The sequence below is a fragment of the Lithobates pipiens genome, unplaced genomic scaffold (genome assembly GCF_037356315.1).
Source record: "Lithobates pipiens isolate NorthernLeopardFrog02 unplaced genomic scaffold, aLitPip1_a1.2 Scaffold_23, whole genome shotgun sequence".
In the NCBI taxonomy this organism is placed as follows: Eukaryota; Metazoa; Chordata; class Amphibia; order Anura; family Ranidae; genus Lithobates; species Lithobates pipiens.
Window position 1 is genome coordinate 138,515,722 of NW_027507785.1, and position 19,367 is coordinate 138,535,088.

A 19,367-nucleotide genomic window follows, 5' to 3' on the forward strand; every position below is an offset into this window, starting at 1 on the left:
GTCTCTATCAGTTTTGCACATCGAGAGACTGAAATTCTTGCCCATTCTTCCTTGCAAAACAGCTCGAGCTCAGTGAGGTTGGATGGAGAGCGTTTGTGAACAGCAGTTTTCAGCTTTCCACAGATTCTCGATTGGATTCAGGTCTGGACTTTGACTTGGCCATTCTAACAGCTGGATACGTTTATTTGTGAACCATTCCTTTGTAGATTTTGCTGTATGTTTGGGATCATTGTCTTGTTGGAAGATAAATCTCCGTCCCAGTTTCAGGTCTTTTGCAGACTCCAACAGGTTTTCATCCAGAATGGTCCTGTATTTGGCTGCATCCATCTTCCCCTCAATTTTAACCATCTTCCCGGTCCCTGCTGAAGAAAAACAGGCCCAAACCATGATGCTGCCACCACCATGTTTGACAGTGGGGATGGTGTGTTGAGGGTGATGAGTTGCTTTTACGCCAAATATATCGTTTTGCATTGTGGGCAAAAAGTTCGATTTTGGTTTCATCTGACCAGAGCACCTTCTTCCACGTTTGGTGTGTCTCCCAGGTGGCTTGTGGCAAACTTTAGACAAGACTTTTTATGGATATCTTTGAGAAATGGCTTTCTTCTTGCCACTCTTCCATAAAGGCCAGATTTGTGCAGTGTACGACTGATTGTTGTCCTATGGACAGACTCTCCCACCTCAGCTGTAGTTCTCTGCAGTTCATCCAGAGTGATCATGGGCCTCTTGGCTGCATCTCTGATCAGTCTTCTCCTTGTCTGAGCTGAAAGTTTAGAGGGACGGCCAGGTCTTGGTAGATTTGCAGTGGTCTGATACTCCTTCCATTTCAAAATGATCGCTTGCACAGTGCTCCTTGGGATGTTTAAAGCTTGGGAAATCTTTTTGTATCCAAATCCGGCTTTAAACTTCTCCACAAAAGTATTATGGACCTGCTTGGTGTGTTCCTTGATCTTCATGATGCTCTCTGCGCTTTCAACAGAACCCTGAGACTATCACAGAGCAGGTGCATTTACACAGAGATTTGATTACACACAGGTGGATTCTATTTATCACCATCAGTCATTTAGGACAACACTGGATCATTCAGAGATCCTCGCTGAACTTCTGGAGTGAGTTTGCTGCACTGAAAGTAAAGGGGCCGAATAATTTTGCACGCACCACTTTTCAGTTTTTTATTTGCTAAAAAAGTTTAAAATATCCAATAGATTTCGTTCCACTTCACAATTGTGTCCCACTTGTTGGTGATTCTTCACAAAAAATTTAAATTTTATATCTTTATGTTTGAAGCCTGAAATGTGACAAAAGGTTGAAAAGTTCAAGGGGCCCAAATACTTTCGCAAGGCACTGTATATAATCACTGTCCTAATAATGGTATACACAAAAGGTAAACGTGACCAATATTAATCCCTGTGAGAATAAAAAACAACTGCACATAGAACTATTATTTTTTATTCTCTCTATGTGTTTTATTTTATTCTATATCTATTTATTCATTATGTGCATATACACCTAAGGTACTTACACATATTTGGTTCATCATCATTTGCACCTGCAGTGGTTTCACATATCACACTTGATGAATTCCTTTTCCTTCTGTGTGTTTTCACATATTTCATTATTTAATAGATTATATTATATTGCTTTTTAAACACAGATTTTTTTCCTATGCATACTTTTTTCACTTTATTTGTCCCAATATTATAATTTTATTTAGATTTTCATATTCATGTTTTTTTTATGTTTTTTTCTTGAAGGAGCTGTTTTTTGTCTCGTGGATCTGCCTAGAGCGGTGGTGTCTCTCTCACAGCTGTGGGAATCCAGACCGGACAATTCTTTAACCTGGAGATCTAGGTTTTCATAGCCTGATACACTGCCCAAATGTTGATGGGCAGGGCTCTTTCGAGTTTTGACCACTTCCTGGACAGTCGTCTCCCCTAGTACCGCTCCCCAGCCTGAGAGGCTGGCATCTGTCGTTACTACTTTCCAGATTACTGGTCTGAAGGATTTCCTCTTCAGCAAATTCTGGCTTCGCAACCACCAACTGAGGTTTTGAGACATTCTTGGGGACAGCCGCATTGGCAAGTCCAAAGCTTGGATCGTCTTGTCCCAAGCAGAGAGGATTTTGTTTTGCAACAGTCTTGAATGGAACTGGGCATAGGGGACTGCTTCGAATGAAGCTACCATCTTTCCTAACAACCTCATGCAAAGGTGCTTGTATGGAGCTGATTTTTGCCTGAGGCAAGAACACCATTTTCTGGGCTGTATCTATGATCAGGCCTAAGTAATCCAGCCTTCTTACTGGTTTTAAGGAAGACTTCTCTAGGTTGAGGATCCAACCGAGACTTTCCAAGTAACTGGTTGTAATGCGTATGCTTTGCCTTAAGCGAGTTACTGGCTGGTCTATTAACAATAGATCGTCTAGGTACACCAACACTGTTATGCCCTGTGCTCTCAACCTGGCTAGAGGTGGGGCCAGTATTTTTGTGAATACCCATGGTGCTGTGGCTAGCCCAAAGGGTAAGGCCGCAAACTGAAAGTGCCGTTGGTACACTTCAAACAGCAGAAACCTTTGGTGAGTGGGAAACATAGGGACATGCAGATATGCGTCCCTGATGTCGATGGACGCCATAAGTTCTTCGCCTTGTAGGATGGAGAGCACTGACCCGATCGACTCCATTTGAAATTAGCAAATTTTTAGGAACCAATTTCGTTTTTTTTTTTAAACAGAATGGGCCTGGCCATTCAGTTTTGGCACCGTAAACAGGTTTGAATAGTAACTTAAACCTTGTTCTTCTGTGGGGATCTGCATGATTACCCCTTGAGTCAATAATCGGTCTAATGCTTGAAAAAGGGATCGTCTTTTCCCTGGATCCTTGGGAATATTTGATTTCAGAAAGTAAGATAGTGGAAACTCCCGAAACACTAGTTTGTATCCTAGAGTCACTGTGGAGACAGCCCATCTGTCCTGAGTTTCCCTCTGCCAGACCTTGGTGAGGGGAGACGCCTCTTCATGAAGAGGTCTTAGTATTCTGCATTGTAGTCTAGTGGCTCCCTTTGAGCCTGGGCCTGACCCTGGAATTTTCCTCTGGAATCTGACGGTGGAAGCCGTTGCCACTGCCTAGAGGCGTATGCGCTTGGTGCAGGAGAGAAAGTCCATTTAAATGAAGGACGTTTATACTTTCTTTTGACTGGCAAAAGAATACTCTTTCCACTGGAAATTGTTTTGATGTATTTATCCAAATCATTGCCAAATAGTCACTCCCCATGAAAGTAGGTTTTTGCAGGGTGCTTCGGCAGACCAACCCTTTAGCCAAAGGGTCCTAAGCATGTGTACTAGCACAAGTGCAAGGCAAGACGCCTGGTGAATAGAATCCTTCATAGCATCTATGGCAAAACATAATGCTTTTGGTAAATCAGCCAACTTGCTGGCCTGTTGTGCAGAGAGCTCGTTAAGGAGCTGTGTGAACTGGTCTTTTAACCACTTGCCGACCGCCGCACGACGATATACGTCGGCAGAATGGCACGGGCAGGCATATGGGCGTATATATAAGTCCCTGCCTGCCCGCGGGTGGGGGGCCCGATCGGGCCCCCCCCCCCGGTGCCTGCGGCGGTCGGCATTTCTTCGAGAGCGATCCGGGATGAGGGGGCGGCCATTCATTCATGGCCACCCCCTCGCGATCGCTCTCGACGAATGGAAATCCTCCGTGACATCACTTCCTCTCCTGTAATGTAAACACAGGAGAGGAAGTGATGTATTCTCTCCTCCGTGTCGGTATTTTTCGTTCCGGCACCGAGGAGAGAGGTTCAGTGAGTTGCACCAACACACCACACATACAGTAGAACATGCCAGGCACACTCACACCCCCCCTTTACCCCCCGATCACCCCCCCAATTACCCCTGCCCCCCCCAGTCACAGTGACACCAATTGCTTTTTTTTTTTGCATTGGTGTCATTTGTGACTGTAATAACTGTTAGGGCAGTTAGGGTTAGCCCCCTTTAGTTCTAAGGTACCCCCCTAACCCCCCCAATAAAGGTTTAACCCCGTGATCACCCCCCGTCGCCAGTGTCACTAAGGCTGGGTTCACATTGCAGCGGTTTGAGAACGGATGTGATTCGCACCGCACTGCAGTGCAAATCACATCCGATCTCTGTGCGATTCGAGTTCAGCCATACAGATAGTATGGCTGAATTCGTGTCGCACCCGCCGCAAACTCGCACGGGACCCTTTTTTTGGTCCGCAACAGAATCGGATCGCATGGGTGTTCACACCATGCGATCCGAGTTTGCAGATCGCACTGCGATATGCGAACTGATTTGGGGGTGTCATTAACATTTCACTGACACTCCCAGCAGTTCGCATAGGGCAGTGTGAACTGCCGCCGGGAGGCATGTGATGCGGGAACCCGCCGCGGATTCGTGGCGTTCCCGCATCGCTCCAGTGTGAACCCAGCCTAATAAGCGATCATTTTTCTGATCGCTGTATTAGTGTCACAGGTGACGCTAGTTAGGCAGGTAGGTATTTAGGTTCGCCGCAACTTTTTATAGTGCCAGGGACCCCCATATACTACCGCATAAAGCCCCCTGATTGCCCCCTAGTTAACCCTTTCACCAGTGATCACCATATAACTGTTACAGGTGACGCTGGTTGGTTAGTTATTTTTTTATAGTTTCAGGGCACCCGCCATTTATTACCTAATAAAGGTTTAACCCCCTGATCACCCGGCGGGTGTCATTTGTGACTGTAATAACTGTTAGGGCAGTTAGGGTTAGCCCCCTTTAGTTCTAAGGTACCCCCCTAACCCCCCCAATAAAGGTTTAACCCCGTGATCACCCCCCGTCGCCAGTGTCACTAAGGCTGGGTTCACATTGCAGCGGTTTATGAGAACGGATGTGATTCGCACTGCAGTGCAAATCACATCCGATCTCTGTGCGATTCGAGTTCAGCCATACAGATAGTATGGCTGAATTCGTGTCGCACCCGCCGCACCCGCCGCAAACTCGCACGGGACCCTTTTTTTGGTCCGCAGCAGAATCGGATCGCATGGGTGTTCACACCATGCGATCCGAGTTTGCAGATCGCACTGCGATATGCGAACTGATCTGGGGGTGTCATTAATATTTCACTGACACTCCCAGCAGTTCGCATAGGGCAGTGTGAACTGCCGCCGGGAGGCATGCGATGCGGGAACCCGCCGCGGATTCGTGGCGTTCCCACATCGCTCCAGTGTGAACCCAGCCTAATAAGCGATCGTTTTTCTGATCACTGTATTAGTGTCACAGGTGACGCTAGTTAGGCAGGTAGGTATTTAGGTTCGCCGCAGCTTTTTATAGCGCCAGGGACCCCCATATACTACCGCATAAAGCCCCCTGATTGCCCCCTAGTTAACCCTTTCACCAGTGATCACCATATAACTGTTACAGGTGACGCTGGTTGGTTAGTTATTTTTTTTATAGTTTCAGGGCACCCGCCATTTATTACCTAGTCTCACTAGTGTACCCCTAAATTTAGGGGTGTCTACTTTCCAAAATGGGGTCATTTGGGGGGGGGGGTTTGTGCCATCTTGGCATTTTATGGCCTTCAAAACTGTAACGCCCTTAGAAAGCCTGAAGGCGGTGCTTGGTTTTCGGGGCCCCGTACGCGGCTAGGCTCCCAAAAAGTCCCACATATGTGGTATCCCCGTACTCAGGAGAAGCAGCAGAATTTATTTTGGGGTGTCATTTCACATATGCCCATGGCATGCGTGAGCAATATATCATTTAGTGACAACTTTGTGAAAAAAAAAAAAAAAAAAAAAGTTTGTAATTTTCCCGCAATTTGTGGCAAAATATAAAATATTCCATGGACTCAACATGCCTCTCAGCAAATAGCTTGGGGTGTCTACTTTCTAAAATGGGGTCATTTGTGGGGGTTTTGTGCCATCTTGGCATTTTATGGCCTTCAAAACTGTAATAGGTAGTGAGGAGTGAAGTCAAATATTTACGCCCTTAGAAAACCTGAAGGCGGTTCTTGGTTTTCGGGGCCCCGTACGTGGCTAGGCTCCCAAAAAGTCCCACATATGTGGTATCCCCGTACTCAGGAGAAGCAGCAGAATTTATTTTGGGGTGTCATTTCACATATGCCCATAGCATGTGTGAGCAATATATCATTTAGTGACAACTTTGTGTAAAAAAAAAAAAAAAAATATTTTTTTGTCATTATTCAATCGCTTGAGGCAAAAAAATAAAATATTCGATGGGCTCAACATGCCACTTATCAATTTCCTTAGGGGGTCTACTTTCCAAAATGGGGTCATTTGGGGGGGTTTTGTACTGCCCTGCCATTTTAGCACCTCAAGAACTGAGATAGGCAGTCGTAAACTAAAAGCTGCGTAAATTCCAGAAAACGTACCTTAGTTTGTAGATGTGACAACTTTTGCGCAAACCAATAAATATACAGTTATTGACTTTTTTTTTTTTACCAAAGACATGTGGCTGAATACATTTTGGCCTAAATGTATGACTAAAATTGAATTTATTGGATTTTTCTAATAACAAAAAGTAGAAAATATCATTTTTTTTCAAAATTTGCGGTCTTTTTCCATTTATATCGCAAAAAATAAAAATCGCAGAGGCAATCAAATACCATCAAAAGAAAGCTCTATTTGTGGGAAGAAAAGGATGCAAATTTTGTTTGGGTACAACATTGCATGACCGCGCAATTACCAGTTAAAGCAGCGCAGTGCCAAATTGTAAAAAGACCTCTGGTCATTTACCAGCAAAATGGTCCGGTCTGAAAGTGGTTAAAGACTGACAGATGCCTATAACTGCAATTGCAGGCTGAGCAACAGAATATGCTAAAGAGGATTTTAACAGGAATTCCAACTTTTTAAATTGAAATTGAAATTGTAAAATCTACTGCTGGAACTTTCCATTTTTTCCAATTTTTCCTCCAAGGGATAGAGAACTGAGAATCTCTTTGGAGGGAGAAAATGCTTATCCGAATGATCCCATTCGGTATAAATAAGCTTCTCTACTAATGTGTGGACTGGAAATGCATGCACTGGTTGTGAAGGTTTCAAGGAACCCAAAGAAGAAACCAGACTTTCAGCTGACTTTGTTAGGGGTAGCATGAAAGTGGAGCGAACCATGTCCGTAAGGATTTGTACCTCAGATTTTGAAGCTGAAACTTACACAACAGAGGAGTAATCGGTTTGTTTTTCCCGATCGTTTGGGGGTAATACTTCAACCTGTCCCCACTGTTCTCCTGGTAAGGGGTTTGGCGTGGGAGAGAGGGCTCTAGCAAGCTTCTTATCCCCTTTAATGGAGGATGCGATTAAAGCCGCTAATCGTCGTTCTAAGCCCCGCAGGGCAGAGGAAAATGCATCTTCAGTCATGTATACAGGGGCTGAAGTGTGAGACACAGTTGCACCACCAATTGCTTCCAATGACTCGCCCTGGTTTGCCATGTCAGGTATCTCCAGAGAGGATGACAATGTGGAGGCATGTCTGGAGTTCCCAGCGCCTGGGGGTCTTTTGGTGCCTTAGTAATAAGCCTTGAAGCCATAGTGCAAAGCACAAAAAAACAACCAAAGGTACTCTAAGAACTGTTCTATTTATTTTAACAATAGTAGGAAAAACTGGTAGCATAGAATGATCTAATGTTAAACAAAAAGTTTTTTCCTGTACTGCAGACACTGATAGACACTGTGTTTCCAAGAGTATCAGCTTTAAGCTTTTTCAGGTGTGAGCCTTATTGTCTATGTGCCACGCCCTTTCCTGTGCTTTAGCAAGAGTCACCTCGGTGGGGGGGTGGGGGGGGGATTTACACAGCCTTTTTATCAGCTTTTCAGATTTATGCTTGTTTAACCACTTAACCGCCCATTGCCGATTAACGGCTTCAGGGCGGTTATTTAACTCTGAAAGGCCGTTAATTAACGGGCTCCCAGAATTCTGCTCTCGCTCGCCCCCTGGGGCGCACACACGAGAGCATCCGTGACCGCCGGGTCCAGTGGACCCGGCGCATCACGGTAAACGGCCGCTCATCGCGGCCGATTACCACGTGATCGCTCCGTCAAATGACGGAGTGATCACTTGTAAACAAGCCGGCGTCATGTTATGATGCCGGTTCCTCCCTCCCCCTCTCTGTACAGCGGAGGGGGGAGAGATCGGTGTCAGCAGCGCTGTGGGCTGCATCTGCAGTGCCCACATCGCTGCTCACCGAAATGTAACCCTGCAATGCCCTGCAACACTCTGCAATGCCCTGCAACACCCGCCAATACCCTGCAACACCCGCCAATACCCTGCAACACCCGCCAATACCCTGCAACACTCTGTAGTGCTCTGCAACACCCGCCAATACCCTGCAATGCTCTGCAACACCATACTCTGAGATACCCAGCCATACTCGGAGATACCCAGCCATAGTCGGTGATACCCTGCAATACCCAGCCATAGACACCCCTCTCCCGCCACCCTCCGGTGCTTCTACCGACTCGCCAATACGATCAAAGCCAGAATCTTTTTTTTTTTTTTTTCAGACTTCCCAGCTTAGAGGTGAGATGTGGGGTCTTATTGATCCCATATCTCACTGTAAAGAGGACCTGTCATGCCATATTCCTATTACAAGGGATGTTTACATTCCTTGTAATAGGAATAAAAGTGATCAATTTTTGGGGAAAAAAATGTCAAACTAAAATAAATAAAGTGAAATGAACAATAAAAAAAAATGTTTTAAAGCGCCCCTGTCCCCATGTGCTCGCATGCAGAAGCGAACGCATACGCAAGTCCCGCCCACATATGAAAACGGTGTTCAAACCACACATGTGAGGTATCGCTGCGAACGTTAGAGCGAGAGCAATAATTCTAGCCCTAGACCTCCTCTGTAACTCAAAACATATAACCAGTAAAAAAATTAAAATTGTCGCCTATGGGGATTTTTAAGTAGCGACGTTTGGCGCCATTCCACGAGCGTGTGCAATTTTGAAGAGTAACATGTTAGGTATCGATTTACTCAGTGTAACTTCATCTTTCACATTATGCAAAAATTGGTGGGCTAACTTTACTGTGTTTTTTTTTTTTTTTTTTTTTTTAAGCACAAAAAAGCATTTGAAAAATACTGTGCGAGATAAAAAGTTGCAACGACCACTATTGTATTCTCCAGGGTGTTTGCTAAAAAAAACATATATAATGTTTTGGGATTCTATGTAATTTTCTAGCAAATAAATGATGATTTTTACATATAGGAGAGAAATGTCAGAATTGTCCTGGGTGCTCCAGAACGCCTGATGGACGCCCCCTGCATGTTGGGCCTCTGTATGTGGCCACACTGTGTAAAAGTCTCACACATGTGGTATCGCCATACTCGGGAGTAATAGCAGAATGTGTTTTGGGGTGTAATTTGTGGTATGCATATGCTGTGTGTGAGAAATAAACTGGTAATATGACAATTTTGTGAAAAAAAAAAAAAAAGTAAAAAAAAAATATCTTGATTTTGCAAAGAATTGTGGGAAAAAATGACAACTTCAAAAACTCATCATGCCTCTTACTAAATACCTTGGAATGTCTTCTTTCCAAAAAGGGGTCATTTGGGGGGTATGTTAGGGTCCCAAGAATTGAAATAGGCCGCCAGTACTTCAGGTGTGATCAATTTTCAGATATTGGCACCATAGGTGGTGGACTCTATAACTTTCACAAAGACTGAATAATATCCAACAATTTGTACTTATTTTTACCAAAGATATGTAGTAGTATAAATTTTGGCCAAAATTTATGAAGAAAAAATTACTAATCTGCTAAATTTTATAACAGAAACAAAGAAAAATCAATTTTTTTACTGAATTTTCTGTATTTTTTCTTTTATAGCACAAAAAATAAAAAAACGAGCGGTGATTAAATACTCCATTTGTGTGAAAAAAAGGACAAAAATTTCATATAGGTCTAGTGTTGCATGACTGAGTAATTGTCATTCAAAATGTGAGAGCACTGAAAGCTGAAAATTGGTCTGGTTATTAAGGGTGTTTAAGTGCCCAGTGATCAAGTGGTCAAACATAACATGTATCCCTATCCACTCAATTTCCTCATTTGTGGGGAGAGGAGACCCCCCCCCCCCCCCAGCTGCTGAGACACGAGGTATTAGCACAGATTTAAACAGGGTCTATACACTATTACTCCCTTTAGAGGAGTTTTTAAGGCATTTTACAATATAACTGAGGAAAAAGTCATAGGTGGACTTTGCAGTTCCTATGCTTTCCTCTTACATCTTTCCTCTTAAACAGACAGATCCAAACTTGACCCATCACGGTGGGCAGCATGGTTAAACCTTCAAAGAATTGGTATCTATTTCCCCTGAAGTAGATACGCATTCCCTGTATCGAATACGCGTTGGGGAGGGGTCAGGACGGCATGAGGAGCAGTCTTAACTGCCATAGGAGGAAATGCACATCACCCCCATACCTTTCCGGTATCTGATCTTATTGGTTATTGCTGGCAAAAGAGTGGTGCACTAGATGCACTTTATAAATGTGAGTACCCTGTATTAGGGTTTGTTTGCTTGTGTTCATTAAATTGTTTAAACCTAATACACTATCAAACGCTTTTATTTTTGGGTGTATAGTGCATATTACATAGCAAAGCTCTTTTCAATTCATTTATTTTACAGTTTGTTCTGATTTTAGCTGCCGTCTCTTATATTGATCCTATTACCTTTTACATATATTTATATTTTTGATGAGATCATATTTATAGTGCAGTATTTACTCATTTATGTTTGTATAAATTGTGAGATGTGTTTAACGCCAGCAGCTTTTTCTTTCTCTGTATATTTAATGGGCATCTGGTCAGTGGTGGCTCGCAGGATTCTCTGTTTTATAACTAACCTGCCTATTTCCTCCATTTTTCACCATTGCCATGATTATATTCTCTGTGGCCATGAAGGGCAGCTCTTGGCGAATTCTCCTTTCAATAACCTGAATGAGAAAGAGAAAAAAAATGTTAACAGGTGTTCTGACAGAATCGGGTCGTGCACATTCGTATTCTTATTAATTTCCAATGCAATTTTTACTTCTGACCTTTGCTTGCGATACTGCTGCACACATACTTTTTTCCCCAATATGAACTTTAAAAAGAAAATAAATATTTCCCCCAAATTCTTTTAAAGAAAATAAATAAGTTCAACGCCGGTCAATTTTTTTCCCCATGCAGTTGGGGTGTGTCTGCAGTGCATGGGCTAACTGCTCATTTTGTCTAGGGATGCACTCATCTGATCCTTCCATTCTCCGGAAAATGGCGACCCCCCCCCCCCCATGTCCAGCGATGGACTGTTTCAGATGTCTTCACGTCCAGAGCTGGAGTATGGGTGTGATGGCGCCAGGAACATTTCACCGCAGAACAGACCCCGGGGTAGGGGGGAAGGAGTCACAGGGACCGCGGTTGCGCTGGGAGGATTGAGAGTACATTTCAATTCTCCAATCCTCTAGTTAAAAACTAGCAGTTATCCCATGCAGTGCAGACACAGCCCCACTCCACGGGGGGGAAAAAAATTATATAGTCGGTAAGGCTGAAAAAAAAGACAATAGTCCACCCAGTTCAACCTGTGCAGGTGTATGTGTATCGGTGTCTATAAGGATTTGCTCTATCCCTGTATGTTGTGTCCTTTAAGATGTACATCTAAGAGACTTTTAAAAATATCCATACTCCCGGCAGCCACCAACTGTGGGAGAGGGTTACACATCCTTATAGCCCTGACAGTGGGGAACCCCCCCATGTACAGTTTAAGGTTAAACCGCTTCTCCTCTAGTTTCATTGTGTGCCCCGTGTCCTTTTACACTCCCTGGGACTGAATCATTTGTTTCTTATGCTGGGATCCCCATTGAGATATCTGTAGATAACCATCTTGTCCCCTCTCAAGAGTTGGATCTCCAGCCAAAATAAATTTAGTGCGTGCAGTCGTTCCTCATAATTGAAGTCCTCCAGTCCCCTTATTAGTTTTGTTGCCCTTCTTTGGACTCTTTCCAGCTCAAGTATATCCCTTCAGAGGATCGGTGACCAGAACTGGATGAAAAACTCCTGATGGGGCCTAATCAGAGTTTTATAAACTGGCAGAATTATAATTTTATCCCTGGAGTATATCTCTTCTTTTATTCATGCTAACATTCTGCCTGCTTTGGTAGCTGCAGCTTGACACTGCATGCTGCTGCTCAATCTGTCATCTATTAGCATCCCTAGATCCTTCTCCGTCCTTAGTTCTCCACCTAGTGAATATTTAGCATTTATGTTTTCTGCCCCCAAGTGCATTACTTTAAATTTTCTCAACATTAAACCTCATTTGTCTGCACCCTCTTATCTTATTCAGGTTACATAGTAAGGTTGAATAAAGACACCAGTCCATCCAGTTCAACCTGAGTGAGTGTCTACAATTGTCCCCTTCCCTGTACATTGCACACTCACATCAGTCCCTACCCTCAAGGAGCCCACAATCCAAGGTCCCCATTCATATACTAGGGCCAATTTTGGACAGAAGCCAATTAACCTACCTGCATGTCTTTGGAGTGTGGGAGGAAACCAGAGTACCCGGAGGAAACCAACGCAGGCACAGGGAGAACATGCAAACTCCAGGCAGGTAGTGTTGTGGTTGGGATCATTCGGCAAAATTTCTATGACCTGATGTGAATCTATTACTCTGCTCATCTTTGTGTCATCAGCAAAAACTAAGACTTAACTAGTTATGTAGATTTTATGGGGCACTGTATCAAATGCTTTTGCAAAGTCCAGATACACCACATCCACAGGGCTCCCCCATCTATATGGCAGCTCACTTCCTCGCAGAATGTTGGCATGGCAGGAATGTCCTCTCATAAAATTGCCTGGAATTAAGCTTTAAAAATGTGATGTCCCAAACGTTTTAAGAAGGTGCGAAAAATTCTGTAAATTAACCACTTCAATACAGGGCATTTATACACCCTTCCTTACCAGACCAATTTTTAGCTTTCAGCACTCATACACTTTGAGTGCCAATTACTCAGTCATGCAACACTGTACCCAAACAAAATTTTTATAATTTTTTTTCATACAAACAGAGCTTTTGGTGGTATTTAATCACCACTAGGTTTTTTCTTTTTTGCGAAATAAGTGAAAAAAGAGCGAAAAGTTTTAGTTTCTATGATAACATTTTGCAAATAAGTCATTTTTGTTCATAAATTTGGGCCAAAATTTATACTGCTACATCTCTTTGGTAAAAATAACCCAAATTAGTGGATATTATTTAGTCTCTTTGAAAATTATAAAGTCTACAAGCTATGGTGCAAATCATTGAAAATTGATCACATCTGATGAACTGACGGCCTATCTCATTTCTTGAGGCTCTGAAATGTCAGGAAAGTACAAATACCCCCTCAAATGATACACAAAAGGAGAGGCGCCTCTGGGTGTAGATTTAAAAACAGTTTTAATCACATAAAGTTAAAAAAACTCACATTTCAAAGGTTAAGAAAGTGCGATGGATAAAACAATCCATGGAGTGGGAGTCATCAGATCAGTCTGCACAGAATATTCTCACTGTCTTTGTTCTCCTCCCTCCCGCCTAGCTACACCCCCTCCCCAGCCTTCATTTGTCCCTTCACTACTCTTCTCAGTCTGTATAGTCTCTTTGTTTGTGTCAGCCACCTCCTCCCTTAGCCACTCTAGCTATGCCCCTCTCTAGCTTTCCCCCACCTTAGCCACACCCCTCCCCTGCCCTCACTTGTCCTATCACTTCTCCTCCCAGTCTGTGCAGTCCTTCCGTTCTAGCCACGGCCCCAGTGCTTCTCCCACTCTAGCCACGCCCCCTCTGCTCTTTATCTATCCGTCCTTACTTGCTCTACCCTCAGCTTGATGAAGGAGTGTGGCTGACTCACTATCTCAGCCCGTACACTCACGAAACTGGTCACAGCATGCCAGTGACGTAGTCATCCTCCGCCTGTGTTCCTCCACCTGCTCTATCCACAGCAGTTTCTTGGATTTGACAGCTTCCAGTGTCTCAGCCAGCAGGATGTGCAGACTGATCTGATGACTCCCACTCACTGGATTGTTTTATCCATCGCACTTTCTTAACCTTTGAAATGTGAGTTTTTTAACTTTATGTGATTAAAACTGTTTTTAAAATCGACACCCAGAGGAGCCTCTCCTTTTGTGTATCTTTTACAGTTTGGAACATGGTTTCTGTTTCCTTTGGGGCTGCCCTGTGTGTATAAACTCCCTGCCATCGGATCCTCATCTCTAACCAAAATCCTTTATGGACACTTTATATTATATGGACTCTGCTTAAACAGCATGTGTATATAATCTCAGGCTACCTTCTCTGTGTGTAAAGAATTCTTAGTGATCTGGTTTACTGCGCATTTACTTGTATATTGATACTCCCCAAATGACCCCTTTTTGAAAAGTAGACAGTCCAAGGTATTTAGTAAGAGGCATGGTGAGTTTTTGAAATTGTCATTTTTTCCCAGAATTCTTGGGAAAAATAATATTTTTTTTTTTACAAAATTGACATAAGTTATTTCTCACACACAGCATATGCATACTTCCAATTACACCCCAAAATACATTCTGCAACTCTTCCCGAGTATGGCGATACCACGTGTGGGACTTTTACACAGGCTGGCCACACAGAGGTCCAACATGCAGGGAGCACCATCAGGGGTTCTAGACACCTCTAATTTCCTAACAATCTATTACATTTGTGAAGGCCCTGGAGCACCAGGACAATGGAATTATCCACAAAATGACCCCATTTTGGAAAGCAAACACCCCAACGTATATTCTATGAGGCATAATGAGTCTTTTGAACAGTTCATTTTTTTCCACAAGTCTTTGGAAAACGTGGAAAGAAAATGAAAAAACTTTTTTTTGTTTTACACAAAGTGGTCAGTTTATAAGATATTTCTAACCTAAAGCATGTACATAGCAAAAATGACAACCCAAAATACATTCTGCTACTCATCCTGAGTATGGTGATACCACAGGTGTGTGACTTTTAAACAGCCTGGCCACATACAAAGGCCCAACATGCAGGAAGCGCAGTCAGGCATTGTAGGAGCATAAATTACACCTCTAATTTACTAACGACCTTTTACATTTGTGAAGGCCCTGGAGCACCAGGACAATGGAATTACTCACAAAATGACCCCATTTTGGAAAACAAACACTCCAAAGTATGTTCTATGAAGCATTATGAGTCTTTTTAACGGTTAATTTTTTTTACACAAGTCTTCAGGAAACGTGGAAATAAAATAAAAATCTTTTTTTTTTTTAAACAAAGTTGTCCATTTATAAGATATTTCTAACACATAGCATGTATATAGCAAAATGAACACCCCAAACACATTCTTCTACTCCTCCTGAGTATTGAGATACCCCATGTGTGAGACTTTTACACAGCCTGGCCATATACAGAGGTCCAACATTGAAGTAGTACCTTCAGGCGTAATAGGAGGATAAATTACACATCTCATTTCATTCCTACCTATCACACTTTTGAAGGTCCTGGAGCACCAGGACAATGGAATTACCCCCAAAATTAGCCCATTTTGGAAAGCAAACACCCCAACGTATATTCTATGAGGCATGGGCTGCAAATAGGTACTCCGTTGGGCTGGTGACAGGCACTCCGTTACTCCGACGGGCTGGTGACAGGTACTCCGTTACTCCGATGGGCTGGTGACAGGTACTTGGGTACACCGATGGACTGTCACAGGTATTCGGGTACTCCGATGGACTGTCACAGGTATTCGGGTACTCCGATGGACTGTCACAGGTACTCAGATGGGTTGGGACAGGTACTCGGGTACTCAGATGGGCTGATAGGTACTCGGGTATTCTTATGGGCTGACAGATACTCAGGTACTCGGATACTCAGATGGACTGTGACAGGTACTCAGATGGGCTGACAGGTACTCAGGTACTCGGGTACTCAGATGGGCTGGGACAGGTACTCGGGTGGGCTGTGATGGGTGATGGCAGGTATTTTGATGGGTGGTGACAGGTCCTCTTTATTGGGGGGGGGGGGGGGGTAGTAATCAGTGTGGTTGGTGTACACTAGGCAATCTCCTCCTCACACACGATCAGTGTGTGAGGAGGAGAACCCGGTAACATCTCGTTACCGTGGTTTGTTTACATTCTGTGAACGGCTGTGATTGGACACAGCCGGTCACGTGGCTCTTTACTGCAATCGGGGTTGGGCTGTGTCAGGGTGACAAGCCGCATCCCCGATACCCTCTCTGCACGCGCCCTAGGCGCGTACACGAGCGCTGTGCATGTGCACAGGACATGTGACTGGCTGTGATTGGTCACGGCTGGTCACGTGTATCGGGGGGGGGGGGGGGGGGATGGATGGGGATGGAAATCCCACAGATCAGGGATGGGCTGTGTCCGAGGGATGCACCTCATCCACAATCGTCGCGCCGCGGACCCTGCAGGAGCGGCAAAATACCGAGGCCGTCATATGACATCCACCCAGGATGGGAGATCCCATCTGTGGGCGTCATTTGACGATGGCCCGGTATTGAAGTGGTTAAGAATGCCTTCAGAAAAAAAGAATTCATATTATTTTTATTAATTTAAGAAAATTATAGTTTTTCCTGGGAGAGATCTTGATGAAGCAATATACAAACTTTGTGTCTTGTTGCTGAGCTCAGTCTTGGTGTATGACCTGTGACATGAAACTATCTTGCACAACTTTATTTTAATAGAGTTTGGCTGTTGCTCACCATGTCCTATACAGCCGTTTCTTTAAACCGGGGCTTTTTTTCTCAAATAATAGGTGCTGGAACTCAACCATGCTGCCACAAAACCCCTCCCCCACACACCCCCTCCAAATTACATCAAATAGTGGGTGTGGTCAGTCAAATTTCAGGAACAGCAGGAGGGTCTTGAAGGTCAATTACTTTCTGGCCACGCTATAGCTGAAATACGACTACAGCGTGGACTTAATTTGCCGGGATGGCATCCCTGGGCGTCCTTCCGTGCTCAAGCAGCCTGCGCACCCCCTGTAGGAAGCGTGCTGCGCACTGTGTGATCAGCGAGTCTATGAGACTCGCCTGATCACAGATCAGAGTAAGAGGTCGATCCCGACCCCTTACCACGTGATCAGCTCTCAGCCAATGACAGCTATCATGCGATGTTAACAGAGCTGGTAATCAGCTATTTTTCATCCTCACGCTGAAAAAAAAAAGCCGTTCACCGGCAGCTGCGAAAGGGACATAGGTCCTGTACGTGAAGGTACCTGGCAGTGCCCACCAGCGCCACCTACCAGTGCCCACAGTACCACCCATCAGTACTGCCCATCAGTGCCCACAGTGCTGCCTATAAATTAATCAGGGCGTCATTACCAGTGCTGCCTATCAATACCACCTACCAGTGAACATCAGTGGCACCTACCAGTGCCCGTCAGTGCCATCCATCAGTAACGCCTTATCTGTGCCCATCAGTGCGGCCTCACCAGCCAATATCAATGAAGGCAAAAAATTACCAGTTTGCAAAATTTTATAACTATGAAACTTTGTTTTTCCCAAAATGTGTCTTTTTTGTTTGTTTAGCAAAAAATAAAAACCCAAATGGTGATTAAATACCGCCAAAACAAAGCTCTATTTGTGTGAAAAAAATGATAAAAATTTTATTTGAGTACAGTGTTGTATAACCACACAATTGTCATTTAATGTGTGACAGCGCTGAAAGCTGAAAATTGGTCTGGGCAGGAGGGGGGTTTAAGTGGCCAGTAAGCAAGTGGTTAAATACCAGAATGGTAGTGCAGAGTTCAGGGGGGTTACACACACAGAGTGCAGAGCTGTCACTTGTAAACACAAAAAACAGACTTCTGTGTTTACAAGTGATTGTGGTGAGCAGGCACTAAAGGGTCTGAGCCAGAGGTGGTGGAACAGAGTTCCACCTGAAAAAAAAAGCCCTGGTTTCAACCTACATATGAAATTGATTAAGCACTTGCTTGGTATAATTAGCTAATCATACAAAATCCCTGACTTTGTACAAGTAAAGGCCTGCACACACGATCTGACTTTTTGACAACAAACATGCAAATTAGCTCTTTTAACGCAACATCTAACCATGTGTACACTCCATTGGACAAACTTTTTCAGTTTTTAGCAGACTTTTGTTGGCTGTGTGAACAGAGAAACTTTTCGACAACATAAGTCCGATGGAGCAAAGTCCGATAGTGTGTACAGAAAACCATCGGACTTTACAAACGCGCATGCTCAGAACCAATGCAAAAGATCAGACAACAATACAGAAGTTGGCCAAAGCTGGCGGTAAAGAACAGAAAAACCACGTGATTTGGTGAAAGTTGGCTGAAAAAAATTGGATTTTTTGTACCCCCAGTAAAATCCTTTTCTCTGTAATTCACCGACCGACACAGCTCCTCTCTTAGCCATTGGGTTGTTACGCCACCTTTAGGAGAATACTAGGCATTACATGTTATGTAAAACACAGAACTTTCCGGTCCTTTAGGTAACAACCCCACAGCCTGCCATGCAGTCATCAGTACGTCAACAAGCAGTATAACGTAAAGAAAAACAGGAGGGGCAGGTGCTGTGTTGGTCAGTGAATTACAGAGAAAAGGATTTTTTACGGTGAGTACAAAAAATCCTATTTTCTCTTATATTCACCGACCGACACAGCTTCTCTCTTAGCCATTGGGACGTCCCCAAGCAGTGCCAAACGAGGGGTGGGAAAACAGCATAAAACTTCATTTACCATGGTAAGTGGGAACTAGTGTAACTTTACCCACAAAAACAACAGTGCGTGGAAAAAAACACCACAAAACCAGGGTACCCTCAACAGGAGGGACTACCCAAAACCGCACCAAAAACTGCGGAAATTAATGCAACTGTGCATTAACTTAAAGGTACTGCATTTTTAACCAAAAAAACAGGAAAAAAGGGAATTATTGCACACACAATTGCAATTATACAGCCGCCTGCAAAACTTTGCAGCCAAAACAAGCCTCAGCCGATGCACTGACGTCAACCTTGTAGAACTCGGTAAACGTGTGGACAGACGACCAGGTCGCCGCTTTACACACTTGAGCGACAGGCGCTTGGTGTCGGAAGGCCCAAGACGTTCCGATTGCCCTTGTGGAGTGGGCCGTTACTGGAAAGGGGGGCACTCACCCCTTCAGGGCGTAGGCTTGTACTACAATCTGTCTGATCCACCTGGAAATGGTGGCCGATGAGACCGGCATGCCTTTCTTTGGACCAGCCACAGAAACAAACAGTGAGTCTGACTTCTGAAAGAGAACCTTGGCAGACAAATACACTTTTAGAGCCCGAACCACGTCCAGAGCGTGAAGGGCCACTTCCCTTAGGATGTGTCGGCTTAGGACACAAGGATGGCAATAAAATGTCTT

The 19,367-nt window shown here is 44.1% G+C and overlaps 1 protein-coding gene across 3 annotated transcripts in view; it reads right to left on the reverse strand.

The window, feature by feature from the left end:
• ADSL (adenylosuccinate lyase) overlaps positions 1–19,367 on the reverse strand; it is a 688,779-nt gene that overhangs the window by 146,541 nt on the left and 522,871 nt on the right. For 2 of the 3 annotated variants that reach the window (XM_077452428.1, XM_077452426.1), the window contains exon 11: positions 10,852–10,941. The exons of the other annotated variant lie outside the window; for it this stretch is intronic. In XM_077452428.1, coding sequence (XP_077308554.1) covers positions 10,852–10,941 — 90 coding nt within the window. The remainder of the gene's footprint in view (positions 1–10,851; positions 10,942–19,367) is intronic. 3 annotated transcript variants of the gene reach the window in all.